A 19947-nucleotide genomic window follows, 5' to 3' on the forward strand; every position below is an offset into this window, starting at 1 on the left:
GCTTGGTACGACGACAGACTCCTAGTCTGTGAAAGGAGGTTCACACGGCGGCTGCAGAACGTACAACTATGGCCATATAAATAATGGGACTGCAATTTTCAAAGGCTGAATCTGTAGTCAGAGTCAAGCAGAATGTGTGAAATGTGAGTCACCAGAGTCAAGCAATATGTGCTGCCGAAATAAGGTTGTATGGTAGCTGCACTTGCCAGGATGTGAACACATGACTGGGTACGCTCTCCATCCGGTTGGGATGAGAAGAGATGGCTGGCACAGCGGTTCCTGCTGCCGAGTCAGTACAAGGTTTAGATGTAGTCGCTGGGTTAGTATAGGATCCACGATGATCACGGAGCTGGAACATAGACTTTGCGCTACCACACATACAGAACTGTCATCACCTTGATCAGCTTGGCATCGCAGGAGTTGAGGGACACCAGAAATAATTGTGGCAGATTGTCCAGTCACTGGAATGGTGAACTCAGTGGACCAGGCTTGCACCATAGGAGGTGAAAAGACAGGGACAGATGAAGTGGGGAAAACGCAGCCGTGGGATGACACTAGAGAAGCAGGTGCACTGAACATTTAAAAAAAAAGAATAAATAAATAAATAAACGGGTGGAAGCAGCGTCACTACGTGTTTCCATTTCAAGCAACCTTGACAGCACCAAGCTAAGAAATTGTGACCCGTATTGGTTCGATGCAGAACATAACAGATAATGACCACGTAAGGAAAGATTCCGTATTGTACCAGACAATTGGCAACCCCACATGGAGCTCTCCTGATTGAGAAGTGGTCTTCAGCTACAATGACCTTGGCGTCCACCTTTCCGAGGAGCTCACCTGGAGTCAAAACATTTCATTTAATCAGATGCAGGGGTGCCAATTTTCCACTTTCTCCGTAGGCTACGATGCGTCACACTGGGGGTGGGGGCGTCTTGGGGAGCTTCTACACTGTGTGGGCGTCGTGGCTCAGTAGTAGATTGTTGGCCTCTTAACTCTAAGGTTGTGGGGTTGATCCTCAACCCTGGTAACCATGTCGAAGTGTCCTTGAGCAAGACACTGAGCGATCCAGGGTGGACCTGAAAGTGCCTTGCATAGCAGCAACCTCCCATTGATGTATGAATGTGTGTGTGTGTGGATGGGTGAATTGTAGAAGCATTTTAAAGTGTTTGGGCACCATGTGGTGTAGATAAAAGCGCTATATAAGTACAGGCCATGGCATAGTTTTACATGGCCTGTAGTTCTGTAGTGATACAAGAGGTGGGACTAAGTCACAAATGCGCACGTCCCAGGTAAGTAGCCTTATAATTAGTCACAAGATCAATTTCATAGCCTGGAAAACTACACCCACTGAGTGGGTCTGGGGCACAAGCCTTTCATTGTAGTGGCCTCGGTTCAAAATAAATTTGTTTACTTGCTGTGTCGTAGCGTTTGTGAGCAATGTCACTCTTCTGTGTAGGAAATCCATCCAAGTTCAAAATTACGCACGGGAGAGGTGATAGTTGGTTTCATTCAGCATTAAACTCATTTTTCAACGACCAGAAACACATCATTAAATCCCCAGAAGCTGACGGCACTGGAAGCATTATTTAAAAAGAAATATATTTTCTGATGTCTCTTCTACTCTTTTCTGATTGGTTCATTTCACTGTCCATTTGCTCAGGTTTGTCCCACCTCAGAAATGCATACTCACCATACTCAATTGCCAGGCTTCGAAGTTCAAGCAAGTCGATTCAAGTTATTACTTAGCTCGAAAAGGACTAAAATGTAATTACTTTTATGACTAAATTTGCAGATGCGCCAGGGGACGTGTAATAAAAAACGCTCTCGGTCCCCTGAGCGCCCATAGTAGCGCAGTTTATTAAACTACAAACATGCTAAACAAGACTTGCCCTGGTGTGGAAATTAAGGTGTGCCGGTTTTTACACCAACCGCAGTCTACTTTCTGTGAAGATACATTGGGGGTGATGCAACTCGTGTGATACGGCACCAGATATGGTAGTACTACACTTGTGCGAACAGCAATATGATTAACTGGCAGGCATCCATGGTACTCAGGGGAGAACGTGTTTGCACACCTTCTACAAGCAGTCAGTGTTCAAGTGGGTTTGTAATCAAGATGCAGTATTTAAAATAGCATAATGTCCTTCTGTAATATTCCACATGGAAAATACATGCATCTAAGCATCACCACCCAAAATAATCTGGAAATGAACTTGATAACTCCCAAGGGGTTTAGTGTTGGGACACAGTGGTGGCAGAAGTACTGCAGCACTGCAAAAGAATGTAATCCATCCATTTTCTATTTTATATGTCAGATTTAAGTTGCATATACTATAACCGTTTATGAACAATTCAACATCCAAAAAGCCTCTTGGTACACATTGTGTTTGCGTATCTTGTTTATATTATATATATTATATATATATTTGTTCATATTTTTTTTATTTTCACTTTCATTCATTTTGGTTTTGGAAGTTTTGGTCCCTCCGTAAGAAGAAGTACGACACGTTGTGAAACATTGGAGTTTTTGTAAGGAACCAAAATTAGACTCCTCCAGGGGTGGGCCGTGGCTGTTGCGTAAGAACCTCCCTCAAGTTAGATACTTAAAAAGAGGCTCTGCAAGTTTTGCTACCCAGTGGGTCGGTCACATTAACAAGCAACAACTGCAGATCACCTTGCAACAACTTCTACCCAGGTGAGCATTCCCGTCATATGAATAAATCTTGATTTTTAGATTATATTGTGACTCTGTATTAACGCCAACGGCAAAAAAGAGAGCTGGTCGCTGATAAACACTATCTACATCAGGGGTCTCAAACTCCAGTCCTCGGGGGCCGCATTCCTACATGTTTTCCAAGTTTCCCTCGTTAAACACACCTGATTCAAATGATCAGTTCATCCTCACGTTCTGCAGGAGCCTGATAATTGTATTGTATAATTGACATGTAGGAATGCGGCCCCCGAGGACTGGAGTTTGAGACCCCTGATCTACATCATTGTATAAAATTGTTTTTAGGTTGGTCTTAATAGCTCGGAGCTGGTGCATTCCAAGGTGGAAATGTCATCCAAACATGTGAGCTTTAAAAGTCAAAGGAATGCCTCCTTCAGTCAACTCTGTGGTGTGCCAAATGGATATTGGATAGAGAGAGTCAGCAAGATTTAACTTTTGCAACATTTCCAGTATAGCATAATAGTCTTTTTACAGCCACAGAGACAGATTTCCTCTGTTATGGTTTCAGTTCTCTTTTTAATGGCTTTCTTTGTTCCACTTGTTTTCCCCCACTGAGCTTGCAACACTTAATACATGCATGCATGGTTTTCTTTCCCCAACCTTGTCATAATTTGACAAGGTCAGATGTTCTGACTCTTAACTTTTATCAACAAGAATTGTGTTTGTATACAGGATGAAAAGGAAGATAATCCTTGATGTGGACACCGGGGTGGATGATGCTCAGGCCATCATGATGGCCTTGTCAGACCCCGATGTGGAGATACTGGGAATCACCTGTTGCCATGGGAACACCCCCCTTGAGAATGTCCTGAAGAACACTCTCCGGGTTCTGAAGGTGTGCAACAGGCTGGATGTAAGTATCTACATGTTTCATTCCTCATTGAACGACACACACGCATTGGAGCTTTGATCACCTATCGAATTTCAAGATCCCAGTGTACGCGGGCTGCGCACAGCCCCTCCTGTCCAACAAACAACACGCCAGCGATTACCATGGGAAGGATGGGCTGGGTGATGTGCCAGATCCAGATGCTCCAGGGTTGGAACTTTTGCAGAAAGAAAAAGGTGTCCAGGCCTTGCTCAAAATGGTCAAGCAAAACCAAGGAGAGGTAAGACACGCAAGGCTAGTTTACATGCCTGGGCGGGAGTCATAGCAGGACTTAACTACATTTTTCTGCAGGTGACCCTGGTGGCAACCGCACCTTTGACCAACCTTGCAGTCGCAGTGCAACTGAACCCTTCCCTTCCCAAGAAGCTGAAGGCTTTGTACATCATGGGAGGCAACATTGAGTGTACCAGTCTATTCTTTCAGACATGGATTTTAATCAACCTCTTTTCCTCAGTGCTGTCTTGCATGACATGCTGTGTGATGTGTTCAGCCAGGGGTAACACCACAACATGCGGTGAGTTTAACTTTGTCGCCGACACGGAGGCTGCCTACATCGTGCTGGAACGCTACACCTGCCCCACCACCATCGCCTCCTGGGAGTTCACCTGCAGTAACAGCCTGCCATGGGTATGAAGTTAATTGTTAAATTGTTTTTTTTTTTCTTCTTTGACTTTTTTTTGCCTTTTGTCTATCCCTCAGTCTTTTTGTGACCAGTGGCTTTCTGTGAAGACTGAGAAAGCCGCCTTCATGAAGAAGATTTCATCCCTTTCCATGACGGTAAGAGTCAGCCAGGGCTTCATGGTAGCATGTAACGTTTAAACTCGCAGGGGTGTCAAACTCATTTTTGTCGCGGGCATCATTGTAGCCATAGTTTCCTTCTTAGGGCCGATATGCTAGTTTTGAAAATAAGAGACTAGTAAAAATTATTCAAATATTTTAAAAAGCTTGCTAGCAATATCTTTATTTTTTGAAGTGAAGACAATTTGTAGTCGATGCACAATTTGCCTTTGCGATGTGGCGGGCCGTATCTGGCCTTGGGTTTGACGCACATGGTTAAAGGGGCATAAAATATTCCACAGACGTGTAACATTATGACCCCTTTGAGGTGAAGTTTACTCATCTTCCGAGTCAAATTTGATTGCCGTGTTAATGCATTTTCTGAAGGCATTGATTCGATTGCAGATGGACAGTTGTCTTAAAAAGTTGTAATCGATTCGTTGCCCTGAGAATGAAATGATCTGGATGAATGAGAATGTTCACAAACATCAAAATGAAAGTCGTTATCACTCTTCATGCAATGGCAGAAAGCTCGGTCAGAGGAATACCAGAAGGAAATCACAACAGGACAAGGGTTCAATGCTTGTGACACCTATGCCCTGGCCGCTGCTATCAATGACTCACTCATCACAGAGAGCGAGCAGGTAAATGACAGTTGTTTTTCATAACCTTGTAAAATGGAAACAAATCTACCTGGTCTCTGCTTGTGCTGGACCTTCAGGTCGCTGTGACTGTAGAGCTAGATGGGACCTGTACCCGAGGCATGATGGTGTTGGATTACATGGACCTGTTGAAGAAGAAACACAAGGTAACCATTATGAAGAAAGTTGACTTGGAGAAGTTCAAGCAGATGCTCATCAATGCACTAAAATAGGATGATTTGTAACAGCCGAGATTGGAACTTAATCAGTCAAATAAATTTTTAATTCAAAACAGATTGTGTTTTTTTAACGTCAGTTCACATGCGATTTTTTGATCGGCTTAAGGACATTGTTCACATGTTTGTTCTTGGCTGTCCTTCTCCTGCTGTTTCCCTCTGTCTCCTCTGCTGGTTTATCTCCAGGGTCTCGCCACTTCCTGTAAATATTTTCCCTCTAGTCTTGGACTTATCAAACTCTTGCACACATCCACTCCATCATCTTGCGCACATCATCCACTCAACATCTTGCCAATTTTGTCATTTTGTACAGACTTGTAAGGACATGAACTGTTCTACGGAATTATAAGGACATGAACTTGTGATCATGCTGTGATTAGCAGTTTCATTAGCACTCAATCCATCAATGTTTCCTTGCTGTGTTTGTCTGTTTTCCATGCAAAACTTTTATTCCCCACATTCCATCCATTTTCTGTACCGCTTGTCCCCACGGGAGTCACGGCCGTGCTGGAGCCTATCCCAACTGTCATTGGGCAGTAGGCGGAACAGGTTGCCAGCCCATCGCAGGGCATACAGAGACGAACACCCACTCACACCTATGGGCAATTTGGAGTGCTCAATCGTTTGTTTTTGGGATGTGGGAGGAAACCGGAAGACCCAGAGAAAACCCACGCAGGCACGGGGAGAACACACAAGCGGAATCGAACCCACACCATGCTTCCAACCACAGCTTTATTTGTTAGGCAAAACATCTTCCATTTTCAAACGAGCCAAGGCTAACGTCAAGCGTCAGGCAACATACGGGATAGGTTGCTTTACAACCTTCGTGACTTCTTCTTCAGTGGGGAGGTTGTCCAGGTGAAGGTTGCGTTCTACTTGAGGCAGGCAGTCTATGGCTTTGTCGTTGACTGCGGCTGGGCGGTCGAGGACGCTGTTGAAATGCTCAGCTCGTCTCTCCAGTATCTGCTTCTTCTTAATCAGCAGCTGAGTCCCATCTGCATTGAGGAGGGGCGAGGATCCAGAGGACTGAGGTTCGTAGAGCTCCATGCTTCCATAAATTTTAGTGCATCAACTCTATAAAAAATTTTTTACAGTACCTTCTGCAATGTGCTCAAGTACTAGTCATTGCTGTTTGTGCATCATATGAACTTTTTTCAACATAACTATCAGATGTCCTACTTTGTGAGTCTACCGACAAACATTTTCGTTCGTACAGCAAAGGCAGAGTTTTAGTAAAGCAAGCATTTTAATACTGAGAAATAGCCACCAAAATAACTCTTGTAAGAAATTAGATCACCAATGTGCTTCAGGTCATATGTAAGAATATAATGACTATAATTAACTGTGGAAAGCTTAAAATAGCATGATTTAGCTCTTTAAAAATGATTCTTTGGCTTTGGAATTTCATCCAGCCTCATTTCCGTCGTTAACAAAATTCTGTGTGGGTGTGGTTGTTATGTGAGCAAAACAGATGTGTGCTCATTCTTGGCTTGTGTTTTTTTGCGCTTGAGCTGGGCAGAATTTTTACAGCCCCGTTTCGTTCAGTGGAAATGTTAGTTGTGGATGAAAAGAGAGGACCTTCGGCACGGAATCCGGGTGTGTCCTGAGAACGGCGCTTGGATTTGAAGCGTCTCTAATGGGACAGGAGACCTGAATTCATACTGTGTTTCTATTCATCAATGGACGTCTCAGCTGATTGTTTCCTTTTCAATTTTAGCTTGTTACAGACCTTTGTGATGTCATGCACACTGTGATCATGACACCTCTGATCCATTGTTGAAAGGACATTGCTCTTTCATCATAACCGCTTCGACTATCGAAATTGTATCAACTATTTCGGCAGACTATGCCGAAATAGTCGAATAATGTTTAATGCATAAATGGTTTTAATTTTATGTGTTCTTTTCCATTGTTTTATTTTTATTTTGGTACAGTACTTGTGAAAGATATTTAAATAAAGATATATTGAATTGTACTGTATTGGCTGCACACAAACAGCTGTGGAATGAGTTTGCCTGAGGAAAAGCTCTCCTGTCATGCAGAGACAAAAATATGTGGCAGGTATGTATCATGAAAGCGTCTTGTAACCATACAAGTCAAGCCCTGCAGAGGTGCTCCCATCAAATATGTCAGCATGTGTATTCCATCCATTTTTTAAAGCATTTGCCGAATTAGAGGCACTGGGGTCTATCTGAGCTGACTGAGAAAGAGCGAGGTACACTAACCAACATTGCCACAGAGGATAATTTCTAATATCCTCTCAAATCCTCAATTGATGCTCTGGAAGTGCAATAACTGATTGGCTCCAGATTATGAATACTTTAGTTCAGTGAAAATGGTGAATGCAAGCCAGGCCTTGCATGCTGATGTGGCAGTCTGGCAGAGGCAATGGGCCTTTACTGAAAAGTCCCAAATCCAGCTGCTTGCCGCCGTCTCTGGTCAGAGGCAGCATAATAGTCACATGAGAACTCAGAAGAATCAAAGCTTTGTGGCTTTGCAGCAAAACAGGGTGCCTCGCAGAACCACATGTTAAACAGATATGGCATTACTCACTTTTTTTCTAACACCAGCAGAGCATCCAAACAGAACATAGTGTTCAACTTAGAGTATGTTGTTTTCGAACTAACAACATCCAGATAGGGGAGAAAACTGTGTGGTTTTGAGGAATGACAAACTGTACATGTGCTCAGTTACCTCTTCATTCCTATGCATCAGTGTTTTTATGGTGTGTTTATTCATATGACTTCAAAAGGTACATCCTAGTAATTCTGATGGGAAGACAAAAGGTAGAGTCTCAATTTATGTAACTTAAACTGTTTCAGGCATCATTTGTTGGGCCAAACATGTCTCCAATAACCAGCAGACATTGTTTACTAGTGGATGTTATGTAGCCTCCCATTTTCCCACATGCTAACTCCACCCCATATATAAAAAGCACCAAGAAGCACAGGCAAGTGTTACTTCACTTCCTGACTGAAAGGTTGCATTATATTGAGAAACTTTGTCTGGCAGGTAAGTTGATTTTTGTAGAGCTCGTTCTAAAACCTATGGAGTAACTTCTTATCATTTTCTTTCTTGACTAATCACATTAGTCTGAATTATATTTTATTGAAAATCATTTGAAAAAAAAAAATCTGGTAAACTTGTTTTTCTTTTAAACTTATTGTGTGATTGAGCCGCATTGTGGTTGCTTTATAGCAGGGGTGTCCAAACTTTTTGCAAGGAGGGCCAGATTTGATAAAGTGAAGGGGCCCGGGGGCCAATAGTTTTTTCGGTCATTTTATAACTACAAAAATGTCATGCAAATACACACTGTTATAAAACAAATTTCATTGTCACAATTGTCTTTATTTTTCAAATGACAAAATAACCAAATATGAGTCACTCTGGCAGATGTGAACAACTCTAAAAACACAAATTCTGCCTTTCATTCATATCTGAAGAGTCAGATAACATTGAACAAACTGTATGAAATACCTTAAATTTACATGAGTTTAAAATTACTTTTGCCTCATGAACATTTTAAACGGGAGTTATAAGTAATGCAAAGTTGTCTGTTATTAAAACTTAAAACTAGTGAATTTTGCTCTTGTCATTTACATTATCTTTCAGAAAATAATAGTTTGTGTCAGGTCTAGAGGTCCATAACATCAACAGTCTTAACATGGCCACTTCGTAGCTTGCTTTAGTAATATTTATTTTTGACTCACAGTCCCGTGTGAAGAATCGCTGTTGTGATGCCAGTTCAGCTTGGAGCTGCTTCACTTTATCAGCGCGGTCACTCCCTGTTAGCTGGTCGTTTGTGTTCGCATGTTTAGTCTGATAGTGTCTCTTTAAGTTGAAATCCTTAAACAAGGCAACCGTCTCTTTACAAATTAGACAAACACAATTGCCTTGATTTTCAGTGATGTACAGTAATCCCTCGCTACATCACGGTTTGTTTATCGCGGTTTCACTACATCGCGGATTTTTTTCCCAAATTGAAAAAAATAATTAAAAGTCAAAATAAAACTTCCAAATTGAGGAATTATGGCACAAAACTTGCCCACACGCCAGCAGAAGGCAAGGAGTGCCCACACAATTGCAGTGCGTACACTTGTACCTTTTTTTTTTTTTTTTTTTTTTTTTTAAAAAGGTTATTATAATAAGAGTTCTAAAAACATATTTACAGTGTTGTACCTTGTTATAGAAAATTGTTATAATAATAAAAGAGTTCTAAGAACATATTTACAGTATGTACACTTCTACATTGTTATAAAAAAATGTATAATAATAAAAGTTGTTCTAAAAACATATTTACAGTTTGTGTTAAGAATTCTCCATGTTATTTATGTTATTCAGCCATGCTTTGATTTGAGGTAGGGTGATTTATTTTGAAGGCCGTTTTCAGGCGATACCACTTCCTTTTTTACGTTCTTGTACATATGTCGGTTACAGTGGTACAGGAGTCATTGGTAAGTAAGTGTGTCTCCTAACAAGAGAAATGAATGATCACATGTGTCTAACCTTTAGGACAATTTAGTATTGCTCCAAATGTTCGTTTAATTTCCTTTAGAGGTCCGTTTGTGCGTGTTAGCACGATCGCGAATTAGCATCTTTCCGCTAACTCGTTAGCCTGCCCAGTACTTCTTCTTTGCTGCGGGCCGCAGTTGGCCCGCGGGCCGTAGTTTGGACACCCCTGCTTTATAGTCTGCAGGACTCGTGAGGTTTTGAGATGAAAAGTTGCACTAGGCTGTTTCCTGCAAATGCTTATAGATCTAAAGGAATTGTGAGATGGTGTAAAATTTCTGCCTGAAGATGAAGCAGAACTCTTGCTTTGGTAATCAACTAAACGCAAATGGATCACAGAGAAGCCATAGCATAGATAAGCATCTCACCTGCATTAAAGCTCACTTAATTGGTGGATTTTTTTGACCTCACGGCCTCGGGTTGTTGCCACGTCTCCTCCCTCTACTGCCTCCAGATACGATGAAGAGGCTGATCCTTGATGTGGACACAGGGGTGGATGATGCTCAAGCCATCATGATGGCCCTGGCAGCCCCCAATGTGGAGATATTGGGGATCACCTGCACTCACGGCAACACTCCCCTACAGAACGCCCTGAAGAACACCCTGCGTGTCTTGAAAATGTGCAACAGGCTGGATGTGAGCATTTACTGTGCTTGCATGAAAGCTAAATGGTTGCCTCTTCTTGGGGTCTAACTTTGGAATGTCATGCATCACAGATAAAGGTGTACCCCGGCTTTGACGAGCCCCTACTGGGCAACAAAATACATGCAGGAGACTTTCATGGGAAAGATGGGCTGGGTGATGCCCCTGATCCAGATGCTCCTGGCCTAGAACTGGTGCAGAAGACAAATGCCGTGGAGGCCATCATTTCCATTTCCAACCAAAATCCCGGGCAGGTGAGTAGATGAGAAATCACAAGGAATTCCCTCTGCGTCAGTGTTACATTTGCATGATGATGACGATGAAGCTGATGATGATTATTATTACAATTTTAATTGTTTGACACTGTTCTGGATGGATGGATGGATGGATGGATGGATGGATGGATGGATGGATGGATGGATGGATGGATGGATGGATGGATGGATGGATGGATGCTGAAGGCCCACGTGTGTTGCTGAAGTTCTAAAAATGAGGATGACCCAAAAGAAAAAGTCACTCAATTGCGTACAAAACCATTTAAAAAGAATTATAGCTGACGGGGAGCTAGAGTCATTGTTAGTAATGTGCTTCAAACAGAGGCGTAGCCAAGCCGGGGCGAGCTTTTTCGATTCTTCATTTTCATGCCGTTTTTTTCTTTCGGTCTTGCGCGAATGTGCTTGCGCTATTCTATGTGCGCGATGTTATCCATTCACCGTTTGCCTCCCGGACCCGGATGTTGTTTTAGCGATCAGCGAACGGCGTGGGTGATGTTCGATTTTTTTTCCTGTGTGCGCGCGCCCCTACTGGAAAAATTCCTGGCTACGCCTCTGGCTTCAAAGTTGAGATATTCTTGTTTGAAATCTCAGCCCAGGTCTCCCAGTATGGAGTTAAATGTTCCCTCAACGCTTGTGTTTATTATCGTATATTATAGTATATTATATTATATCCATCCATCAATTTTCTATACCACTTGTCCTCACGGGTGTCGCAGGCGTACTGGAGCCTATCCCAGCGGTCATTGGGCAGTAGGCGGGGGAAACCCTGGACCGGTTGCCAGACGATCGCAGGGCACACAGAGACGAACATCCGCACTCGCACTCACACCTAGGGTCAATTTGGAACGCTCAATTGACCTACCAAGCATGTTTTTGGGAAGTGGGAGGAAACGGGAGTGCCTGGAAAAACCCCACGCGGGCATGGGGAAAACATGCAAGCTCCACACAGGGAGGGTCGGAGGTAGAATCGAACCCACACCCTCCTAACTGTGACGTGCTAACCAGTGCTCCAGCAAGCCAGCGCTGCCCTATTATATTATATGTTTAATTAAAATAGATTCTTAATTATTATTATCATTATTATTGTTATTATCATTATTATTAGGGTATGAGGGAACTTAGTTTAGTTTATTCGGGAAAGTACCGTATTTTCCGGACTATAAGTCGCAGTTTATTTCATAGTTTGGTCGGGGGTGCGACTTATATGTGAAATTATTAACACATTATTACTTACTATAGTATAGTTCATCACTTCACATGTTATTTTCACTTTAAATGGCATGAAGGCGCACTAGGCCTGTAGAATAATTGGAGCCGCCACTGACAATGAGACTTCAGCGTCAGCAGCGGCGTTGCTTACACAGAAGACGAACATTTCAATGGATTTAATGATTTGGATTGACACGGATGGTTTGATAAACATGTTATTCATGTTATTGTTATTTGAATAACTGTGAATATGTTACGTCAGGCACGTTCTCAGTTCCTCGTTTGTGTTTATGTAACGTTAGCATACCATATCGTTTAGCCTGTTGTTGCCTATTCATGTCTGTTCTTGGTGTTGGATTTTGTCAAATAAAGTCCCCCCCCCCAATGCGACTTGTACTTCGGTGCGACTTATATATGTTTTTCTCTTCTTTATTATGCATTTTATTGCTGGTGCGACTTGTACTCGGGAGCGACTTATAGTCTGAAAAATACGATACTCTATAATTATAGATGAGTTGAGTAAAACTAATCCTCTGAATTATTCACTTACTTTCTTCTTACTTTGTCGATACTGTACGTGCCCTTCAATTAACTGGCAATCACACCAGCCAGGTTGCCTCACATCCAAAGTCAACTGGGATAGGATTCAGCTCACCCGTGACCCTAACGAGGCCCAACGATTTAAACAATGGATGGATAATTACTAGATAGGAGCCTCTGGCCAAATGTAATCCAGATCTGCCCTCCTTTTATGTTTTTTTTATTTTTTATTATTACAACCCAATTCAGCATTTCTATGATTGAACCCTGCCTTTTTCCAACCATGCATCAATATTTCAAGAACAAAATCATTGATAATTTGTCTGAGTAGTGCAATGTAAATTTGTGAAATGTAATGCAACTTGTGTGTGTGCAGGTGATCTTGGTTTCAACAGGACCCCTCACCAACTTGGCCCTAGCTGTCAAAATGGACCCCTCTTTGCCCGCCAGACTGAAGGGCCTCTACATCATGGGGGGCAACATAGAATGTAAGAGGCCTTTTTGAACCGTTTGCAATTTACATTGCCCATCAAGATGTTTCGCATAATGAACTCCTATGTTTTGTGGCTCATGCAGCAAGAGGAAACACGACCGTGTGTGGAGAATTTAACTTTCTGGCTGACCCCGAGGCTGCCTTTATAGTTCTAGAACGCTACACATGTCCCACCACCATCGCCTCCTGGGAGTTCAGCTGCAGGAACAGCCTGCCATGGGTGAGGAACATATGTCACTTCTGATTTTTGTATGACTGCTCCATTGTCCAGTCATATCGCACTATATTTGTGTTCCCCAGTCCTTTTGCGATTCCTGGCTAGCCCAAAACACTCCAAAGGCTCGTTTTATGGAGACTATCTATGCTCACACCCGCAAGGTAAAGAGGATTTTATGGAGCGCTCATTTACTCTCTAGCAGGTTTAAGCTTGCGAACTAAGGACATTGAAGAGACCTCTACAGATCTCTACTTTTCCATGTTATTCCGTTGGCCCTGCAGATGGTTCAGACAGATCGATATCAAAAGGAACTGGTGTCAGGATCTGGATTCAACACGTGCGACACCTACGCTGTGGCAGCAGCCATCAGTGACAACTTGGTGACAGAAAGCGAGGAGGTAAGTTGTTCTCTTCCATTCTTACAGAAGGTGGAGTAGGGCTCCATGGGGAAGATGAGGTGAACATACTACGTCTGTGGTGTTGCAGGTGCCTGTTACCGTGGAGTTGGAGGGAAAAAACACCAGAGGCATGATGGTCCTGGACTACCTTGATGTGCTGCACAAGGAGCATAAGGTCACCATCCTCAAGAAAATTGACGTAGAAGTGTTCAAGCAACTGCTGATGAATGCACTCAAGTAGCAGAAGCGAAGCCATCATTTTAGAAACGCTTTCTGGTTATGTTATGTTTGTGTAATCCAGTTACTAGTTCTTTGGAGCGATGCGAAAATGGCCAACAGTGGTGAGCCACCTCTGCAAACTAATTTTGCTAAAGATGATGTATATTAACACATAACTAAGTTTAAAGTAAACCATTTCCATGTTAAACTTCAAATGAGCCAAGGTCTGGCATGACGGTTTCTTGCCGACTCATAGGCCTCTTGTCGCTTTCAATGGCTCCTTCAATGGCCCACTGTCAGTGGATGTGAGAAAGACTGAAATAAAAATCCTGGCATGACCATCAACACTTGCCTGCTCTTTAATTATTTTTCATAAACAAGCATTCAATCACTACATAGAGAGGAGTTGATAAGGACTGTCGTGTGCCGACACCGTGACTCGATTCCCGCATATGGCGGTGTGTGTGTGTGTGTGTGTGTGTGTGTGTGTGTGTGTGTGTGTGTGTGTGTGTGTGTGTGTGTGTGTGTGTGTGTGTGTGTGTGTGTGTGTGTGTGTGTGTGTGTGTGTGTGTGTGTGTGTGTGTGCGTGCGTGCGTCAAAGAAAAAAGGGAAGTCAGCAGCAAACACTGCTACTTTTTTTTTATCTCGTTCTGGTTTAGGTAGCCAAACTGTCAAACTAAATTTTTAAATTGTATCATACTTTTTTTTTTTTTTTCGTTCTGGTTTAGGTAGCCAAACTGTCAAAGAAAATGTTTAAATTGTATCACATCTCCACATCTGCCAGTTATGAAATGTTGAAATGGAGGTTTAGTATCATTTCTCTCAAGTCTGGCTATTCTATGCAAACACAATTTGTTCCAAGAGGCTTTTTGTAAGATGAAATGTTCATAGATAGTTAAAATATTGTGTTGAAATATGTGAGGGGATATTTGACTTAGATGTCTACGTATGGGGTGTTCCCTCCGCCGTCTATCAGAAAAAAAGGTGCTTAAAGCAGCCACTGTAGTATATTTGCATTCCACTCTTATTCCATTTGTCAGCCTGCGTTGTGAACCAAGTCAGGCGACGGCCATGTTCGTGCGTCTTGCCTTCAGTAATGTGGACTTACTGACGCCAGAAGGTAGAGAGAGGTACAGCTGTTTGCAACCAGGAAAGAACAATAGGTATACTGTATAGGGTCTGCAGGACGGACTAACAAGTCATATATCAAGCAACAGCCGTCATGCAGACCTCTGGGGAAAGAAGCGCTGGGTATAAAGCATGGAGACTAGAAGACTCGGCGCATACACTCGACATTTTTTCTGGGCGTGAGACACTTCACTCAGACATCAGTTGACTAAATTCTGACAGTGCGACATGGATGGCAGGCAGCGGAGAATGCGGTCGGCAGCAGGCAGGGAGCTCCTTCACTTTTGTGGGCGGCTGGGCCATGTGTAGGGTGACCAGATGGTTACACAGGTTAGTTTGGTCAACATTTTTTCATCAGTCATCAGTTTCTGCTGTGATGGATTGTCCACCAAGTGACTATTCATGCAGCCCGGCAAAATGTGTTCCATGTGAAAAATCCAATGACGTTTCAAATCCCCCAAAATCGTGTGAAGGGTGACAGACAGAAAATCGTGTGCCTGTGTTTGTTCTTCCCTCAATAGCACCCTTGTGAAGTAGCAGGGACTGATGAACATGAATTGTAACTTATCTGTTATGAAGATAAATGAGAAGACATAATTCCTACCAATTCAAACGGGTTTTTAAAGTCCAGAAAACATTTTATTGAAAAAGCATTGGAATGTGCACTGTTTCATGTTTTCATTTGAAGTTAGTGATTTTCTCTCACTCCAATAAAAACAAAAGCACAGCAAATGTTTTCACGATTCTTTGTGTGTATATATTACAACCTCACAGAATTCTATTTACAAATCATACAAAATGAACTAGAAGCTGTAGCTCTTCTCCTTTGTTCCTGCAATGTCACTGCTAACAGAGGCATTCAAACTCAAACAGAAAACAAACAGCGTTATTCCAGAGTCAGAATCAGTCCTGCCAAGTGATACGCTGTCACTTTGACGTGTGCAAATCGCTGTCCAGCTTCCATCGCACCTCGCCTACTGGACTCTGTACTTGTAAAACCAGCAGAGACCTTGAGTAAAGTTCCAGCCAAGCGAGATGGAGAGGATGTAAAGGAGTGCCAGCGGGGCAAAGGGGTACAGCAGGACCACAGTGTTCTTCAGGAAAGGCAGAGCTGTTTGGACACATTACACACATAGCAGTAGCACTGACGGACAGACGTCATGGAATTTAGAACTCTAATGTTTAGACGTCTACAACAGACGTTAAAAGAAAGTCCATGGCGTGATATTGCTCACAACTTCAACTTCTGCTGCACTTGACAGTCACAAGGCTTACATCACTTCCAATATAGAATTTTAATCTGGGGCCATATAGATAAAGACTCTTAGTGCAAATTCGAAGAAAATTGCCCTAGAAGTAAAATGTAGATCCTAGTAAAGACAAAAGCGTGTGATTTGTTAAAAGCAGGCAAGAGGACTTTTAAGCCACTAAGGAGTTCCCTTGGCAGAGGACAAAATGGCTGAGGCAGGAGATATTCTCCAAAAAAACGGGATGACAGTGCCTTAATGAAATGTGCTTTATAGCAGTATTTGAGGGAATGGATATAATCGCTAGGATAATTAATTATTCATTCATTTTTCTCTTATTCAAGGTATCGTCAATTGGTGGTCTGCGGTCCTCTAGCGGTCAGTGGCGGTATTGCAGATGGTCTACGAAATTGGAAATGCAAAATAATTGTAATCTTTTTTTAAATAAAATAGATTCATTATTTCGACTTGATTTATTTCCCAGCTAATTTTTTGAATAATTTTCCCAATCCAAATTATGTCAAATGTAGCTGAGATTCCCAAAATAGACATTCAGATGCAAATAGATAGCCTGTATAGGTCTATCCTTCTTCGGTGTAAAATAAATAATATTCCGCCAAAGCAGTGGTCCCCGAGTTGCTTCTTGGTTATAATGGCGGACAAAAACCAGTTCAAACCCCCTCTCTTATTCTTTTTAGATTGTCTGAAATCAGTATCCACACTCCATACTAGTAGGTGGCAGTAATGCACCATCAGCTCATTTGACAACTGCCAAGTGAAAATCAATTGAGGAAGATGAACCAATAATCTTTCAATCCATTATCTGTACGGCTTGTCCCCACGGGGGTCGCGGGCGTGCTGGAGCCTATCCCAGCCGTCATCGGGCAGTAGGCGGGGACACCCTGAACTTGTTGCTAGCCAACCAAAAAGGCGAGCAACCATTCGCACTCACATCTACGGGCAATTTGGAGTGCTCCATCGGCCTACCGTGCATGTCTTTGGAATGTGGGAGGAAACCGGAGTACCTGGAGGAAACCCACGCAAGCACGGGGAGAACATGCAAACTCCACACAGGGAAGGAGGAATCAAACCAGCAACCTCCGAACTGTGAGGCGGGTGTGCCAACCAATGTTGCCCTAGAACCAATCATACCTTCTGAAATGATTTATCCCTAGCAACAGGGGTTAACCACACCTCACTAAGATAGGAGCTTCTGTCCATTCCTTGCACAGAATTGCCTAAGAATGTTCTTAAAACACTAAAGCTAACACTAAAGCTAAGCTGAAACTCTTGCTAGGAATTTTTAGGTTAGACTCTCTGAATCTTTAGGAATACTGGTCCGTGGTGTTGTATATTTCCAATGCCACAATTCAAAACGCATTTGTTCCTCTTCACGTGTATTAGCAAGTCATACATACGGCTATTTTAGAGAAAAAAACACTAGCATAACTATCATTTTCTGAGTGTATTTAAAAAAAATTAAAGAGGTCTCACCATTGTACCCCAGGAAGGTGATGTAGAGATAATAACTGATGGCAATCAGCCACAAAGTGTTCCCCACAAAGTATCCGACGAACCAGTCAGATTTAATCATCATCAAATCTGAAACACACAACACCACAAATAATTTTTAAGCTCCTTTCGCACTGCTGGGTTTTTTTTTTGGGGCCCCCCACTGAGATGGGTGAAAATTCACATTTAATTCATATTCCACAAACTAAACATTGATCAGAACACTGTGTTTTGACTACTTGGGCTGCACAGGCATACTACAAAATTTGAGGGGTGACTTCCTTTTTAAGACAAACTGTCTCGAGGAAATCAAAGGCTGTATACCACAGAAATTTCTAAATATCAATGAAAAAACAGAAACAATGGTTTTCAGGAGCCCGTGTACATACCACCCTGTTGACCCGGGCCCCTGGAGTCTCAAACTTGGGTTTTAAATTGGGCAGTGCTTTAAATTGGCCCGCCAAATCAGTGCTGTGGTTTGGTCAGGGTATGTAGTTGTATTAATTCCAATTGTTTTTATGGATCATTTAGAATAAAATTATAGTTCTTTTGTGACGACAACAAGTACATTTCACCAAGGATCATTTCATTGATTCACTTACGGTTGATGAAAAAGAGCTGCAGGAAGTGCAGAATGACAAGGAGCGGGTAGAAAGCATTGAGGTGGACGTCAAACGCGTAACCCCACTCGACATCAAACTCACGGCTTGGGTGTTTCAGCAAGTATTTGTTGCTTATCACCCTGAAAAGAGAACCAATTTGTTTTACTTGTCAGCAATCGTTTTTTTACCATACCATCGTCATATCTCACCACATGAGGGTTGATATAAGGAGACCCACTCCTATGCAATCAATGAAGACAACCCACAGCAGAAGCTTCAATGTCTCAAGAACGCCCATGTCCAGCACCAAACCAAAGCCTAATGTTGAAACTGCGTATACATATAAAAGGATATCAAAGATGAATCATTCCATCTTTATATTGAAACATCATCATGATGACATCAAACTTGCCACATAACCAGATGCTGAGCAGCACCAGGAAAGCTGGGTCGTCCCGGGCCCATTGGTCCTTGGTCTGTTTCCGGTAGTGGAAGTTGCGGTAGACTCTCTGCGGTGACGTGAACAAATAGAGCATCTGCCACGCGGCGAATTCAAAGTCCATCTGCCTGAAGTGGAGCAGTCTTCGCAGGTACTTGTAGCGCTTGGCACCCGCTGTGTGACGTGCGGCATCCCTCGAACCAAGGGAACCATTGCTGTGTTGGCTGATGGTTGGCAACATGGACCTAAATATGGCAGAAACACCTTCTTAGAGTATGGAGGGCTTAGGTGTGCGTGTGTGGCCTGAGTGTGTGGCCTGCGTGTGTGGCGTGCTTGCGTGTGTGGCATGCGTGTGTGTGGCGTGCGTGTGTGTGGCGTGCGTGTGGCGTGAGTGTGCGCCGTGCCTGAGTGTTTGACATACATTGTTCCATATTGCCAAAAAACATTTAGCATGAAACAATATGCGGGTAGAATGCGTGTGGGTGGATCTAGTAATGTAAAACTTTAGTTAGACATACACAACTGCTTTCGTAAAGCATTTAAAAAAAACAACAACCACAGTTAAGTGTTTTACATAAAGGTCAATATAACACATTCATTAATATTATAAAATATTTTTCTTCTTTTTGAATAACATCAAAAAGATTTTTTAAAAAGTGCGTTTCCACTTTAATGTACATTTACTGTAGCATGTCAGCACAATCTCTCACAATAGAGTCTCTTAAATTCAACAAATGTGTTCACTAAATCATTCACTGACTAAGCGAAAGAGGAGCTACGAATGAATGCTAATTTGCAACATCACCATGTACAATGTTTTCCAGAAATAAAATCATGCTAATATGTTGTTGCTAACAGACACGTTTAGCTTCTTGCTAACTATACCAACATTCAACAAGGTTCTAATGATGCCAACAGAAGCTGATTGGACTTAAGTAAAAAGATGTTCATATCCACTGCATGGATTTACCTTTTTGTTTATGTCCTTTCCTCAAAAAATGCAACTTTTTGTTGGTCGTTCGTGTAGCTGTTTATACTTCAAGTGTCGCGAAACTGAACACGTAGCAGTTTCCGGTAATAATAGCGAGAGGCATTGTGGGTAATGTAGTTGATGGCTGAAGACTAAACATCAGGGTACGAGACCGATAAATTTAAGGACCAATATACACAAGTTAACTTGAAATATTAAAATAATCTGTCCGTATAATGGTTAGATATAATTATCCGATACCACTTTCAACAT

At 42.4% G+C, this 19947-nt stretch overlaps 3 protein-coding genes across 4 annotated transcripts; 2 read left to right on the plus strand and 1 right to left on the minus strand.

The window, feature by feature from the left end:
• The first annotated feature begins 2565 nt into the window (after positions 1-2565).
• LOC119137807 (inosine-uridine preferring nucleoside hydrolase-like) lies at positions 2566-5334 on the plus strand. Its single transcript, XM_037277285.1, has 8 exons — positions 2566-2695; positions 3404-3584; positions 3661-3840; positions 3912-4023; positions 4111-4247; positions 4320-4397; positions 4925-5041; positions 5119-5334. Exons 2-8 carry the CDS (start codon positions 3405-3407, stop codon positions 5269-5271), a joined length of 957 nt encoding a protein of 318 aa, XP_037133180.1. The 5' UTR covers positions 2566-2695; position 3404; the 3' UTR covers positions 5272-5334.
• Positions 5335-8209: 2875 nt separating this feature from the next.
• Positions 8210-14121, plus strand: LOC119137812 (inosine-uridine preferring nucleoside hydrolase-like). 2 transcript variants are annotated; one of them, XM_037277310.1, is made up of 8 exons: positions 8210-8286; positions 10238-10419; positions 10500-10679; positions 12826-12937; positions 13026-13162; positions 13243-13320; positions 13441-13557; positions 13646-14121. In XM_037277310.1, the coding sequence occupies exons 2-8, from the start codon at positions 10243-10245 to the stop codon at positions 13796-13798; spliced, it is 954 nt and encodes a 317-aa protein (XP_037133205.1). In that variant the 5' UTR covers positions 8210-8286; positions 10238-10242; the 3' UTR covers positions 13799-14121. The 2 variants fall into 2 exon arrangements, with proteins under 2 accessions (XP_037133205.1, XP_037133194.1); XM_037277299.1 differs by having other exon boundaries at positions 8218-8286; positions 10203-10419.
• Positions 14122-15527: 1406 nt separating this feature from the next.
• unc50 (unc-50 homolog (C. elegans)) lies at positions 15528-19808 on the minus strand. Its single transcript, XM_037246155.1, has 6 exons — positions 19675-19808; positions 18678-18949; positions 18475-18595; positions 18266-18405; positions 17646-17753; positions 15528-16015 (listed from the first exon to the last, which is right to left on the minus strand). Exons 2-6 carry the CDS (start codon positions 18943-18945, stop codon positions 15879-15881), a joined length of 774 nt encoding a protein of 257 aa, XP_037102050.1. The 5' UTR covers positions 18946-18949; positions 19675-19808; the 3' UTR covers positions 15528-15878.
• Positions 19809-19947: the final 139 nt, after the last annotated feature.

This window comes from Syngnathus acus, chromosome 2 (assembly GCF_901709675.1).
Source record: "Syngnathus acus chromosome 2, fSynAcu1.2, whole genome shotgun sequence".
Lineage (NCBI taxonomy): Eukaryota > Metazoa > Chordata > Actinopteri > Syngnathiformes > Syngnathidae > Syngnathus > Syngnathus acus.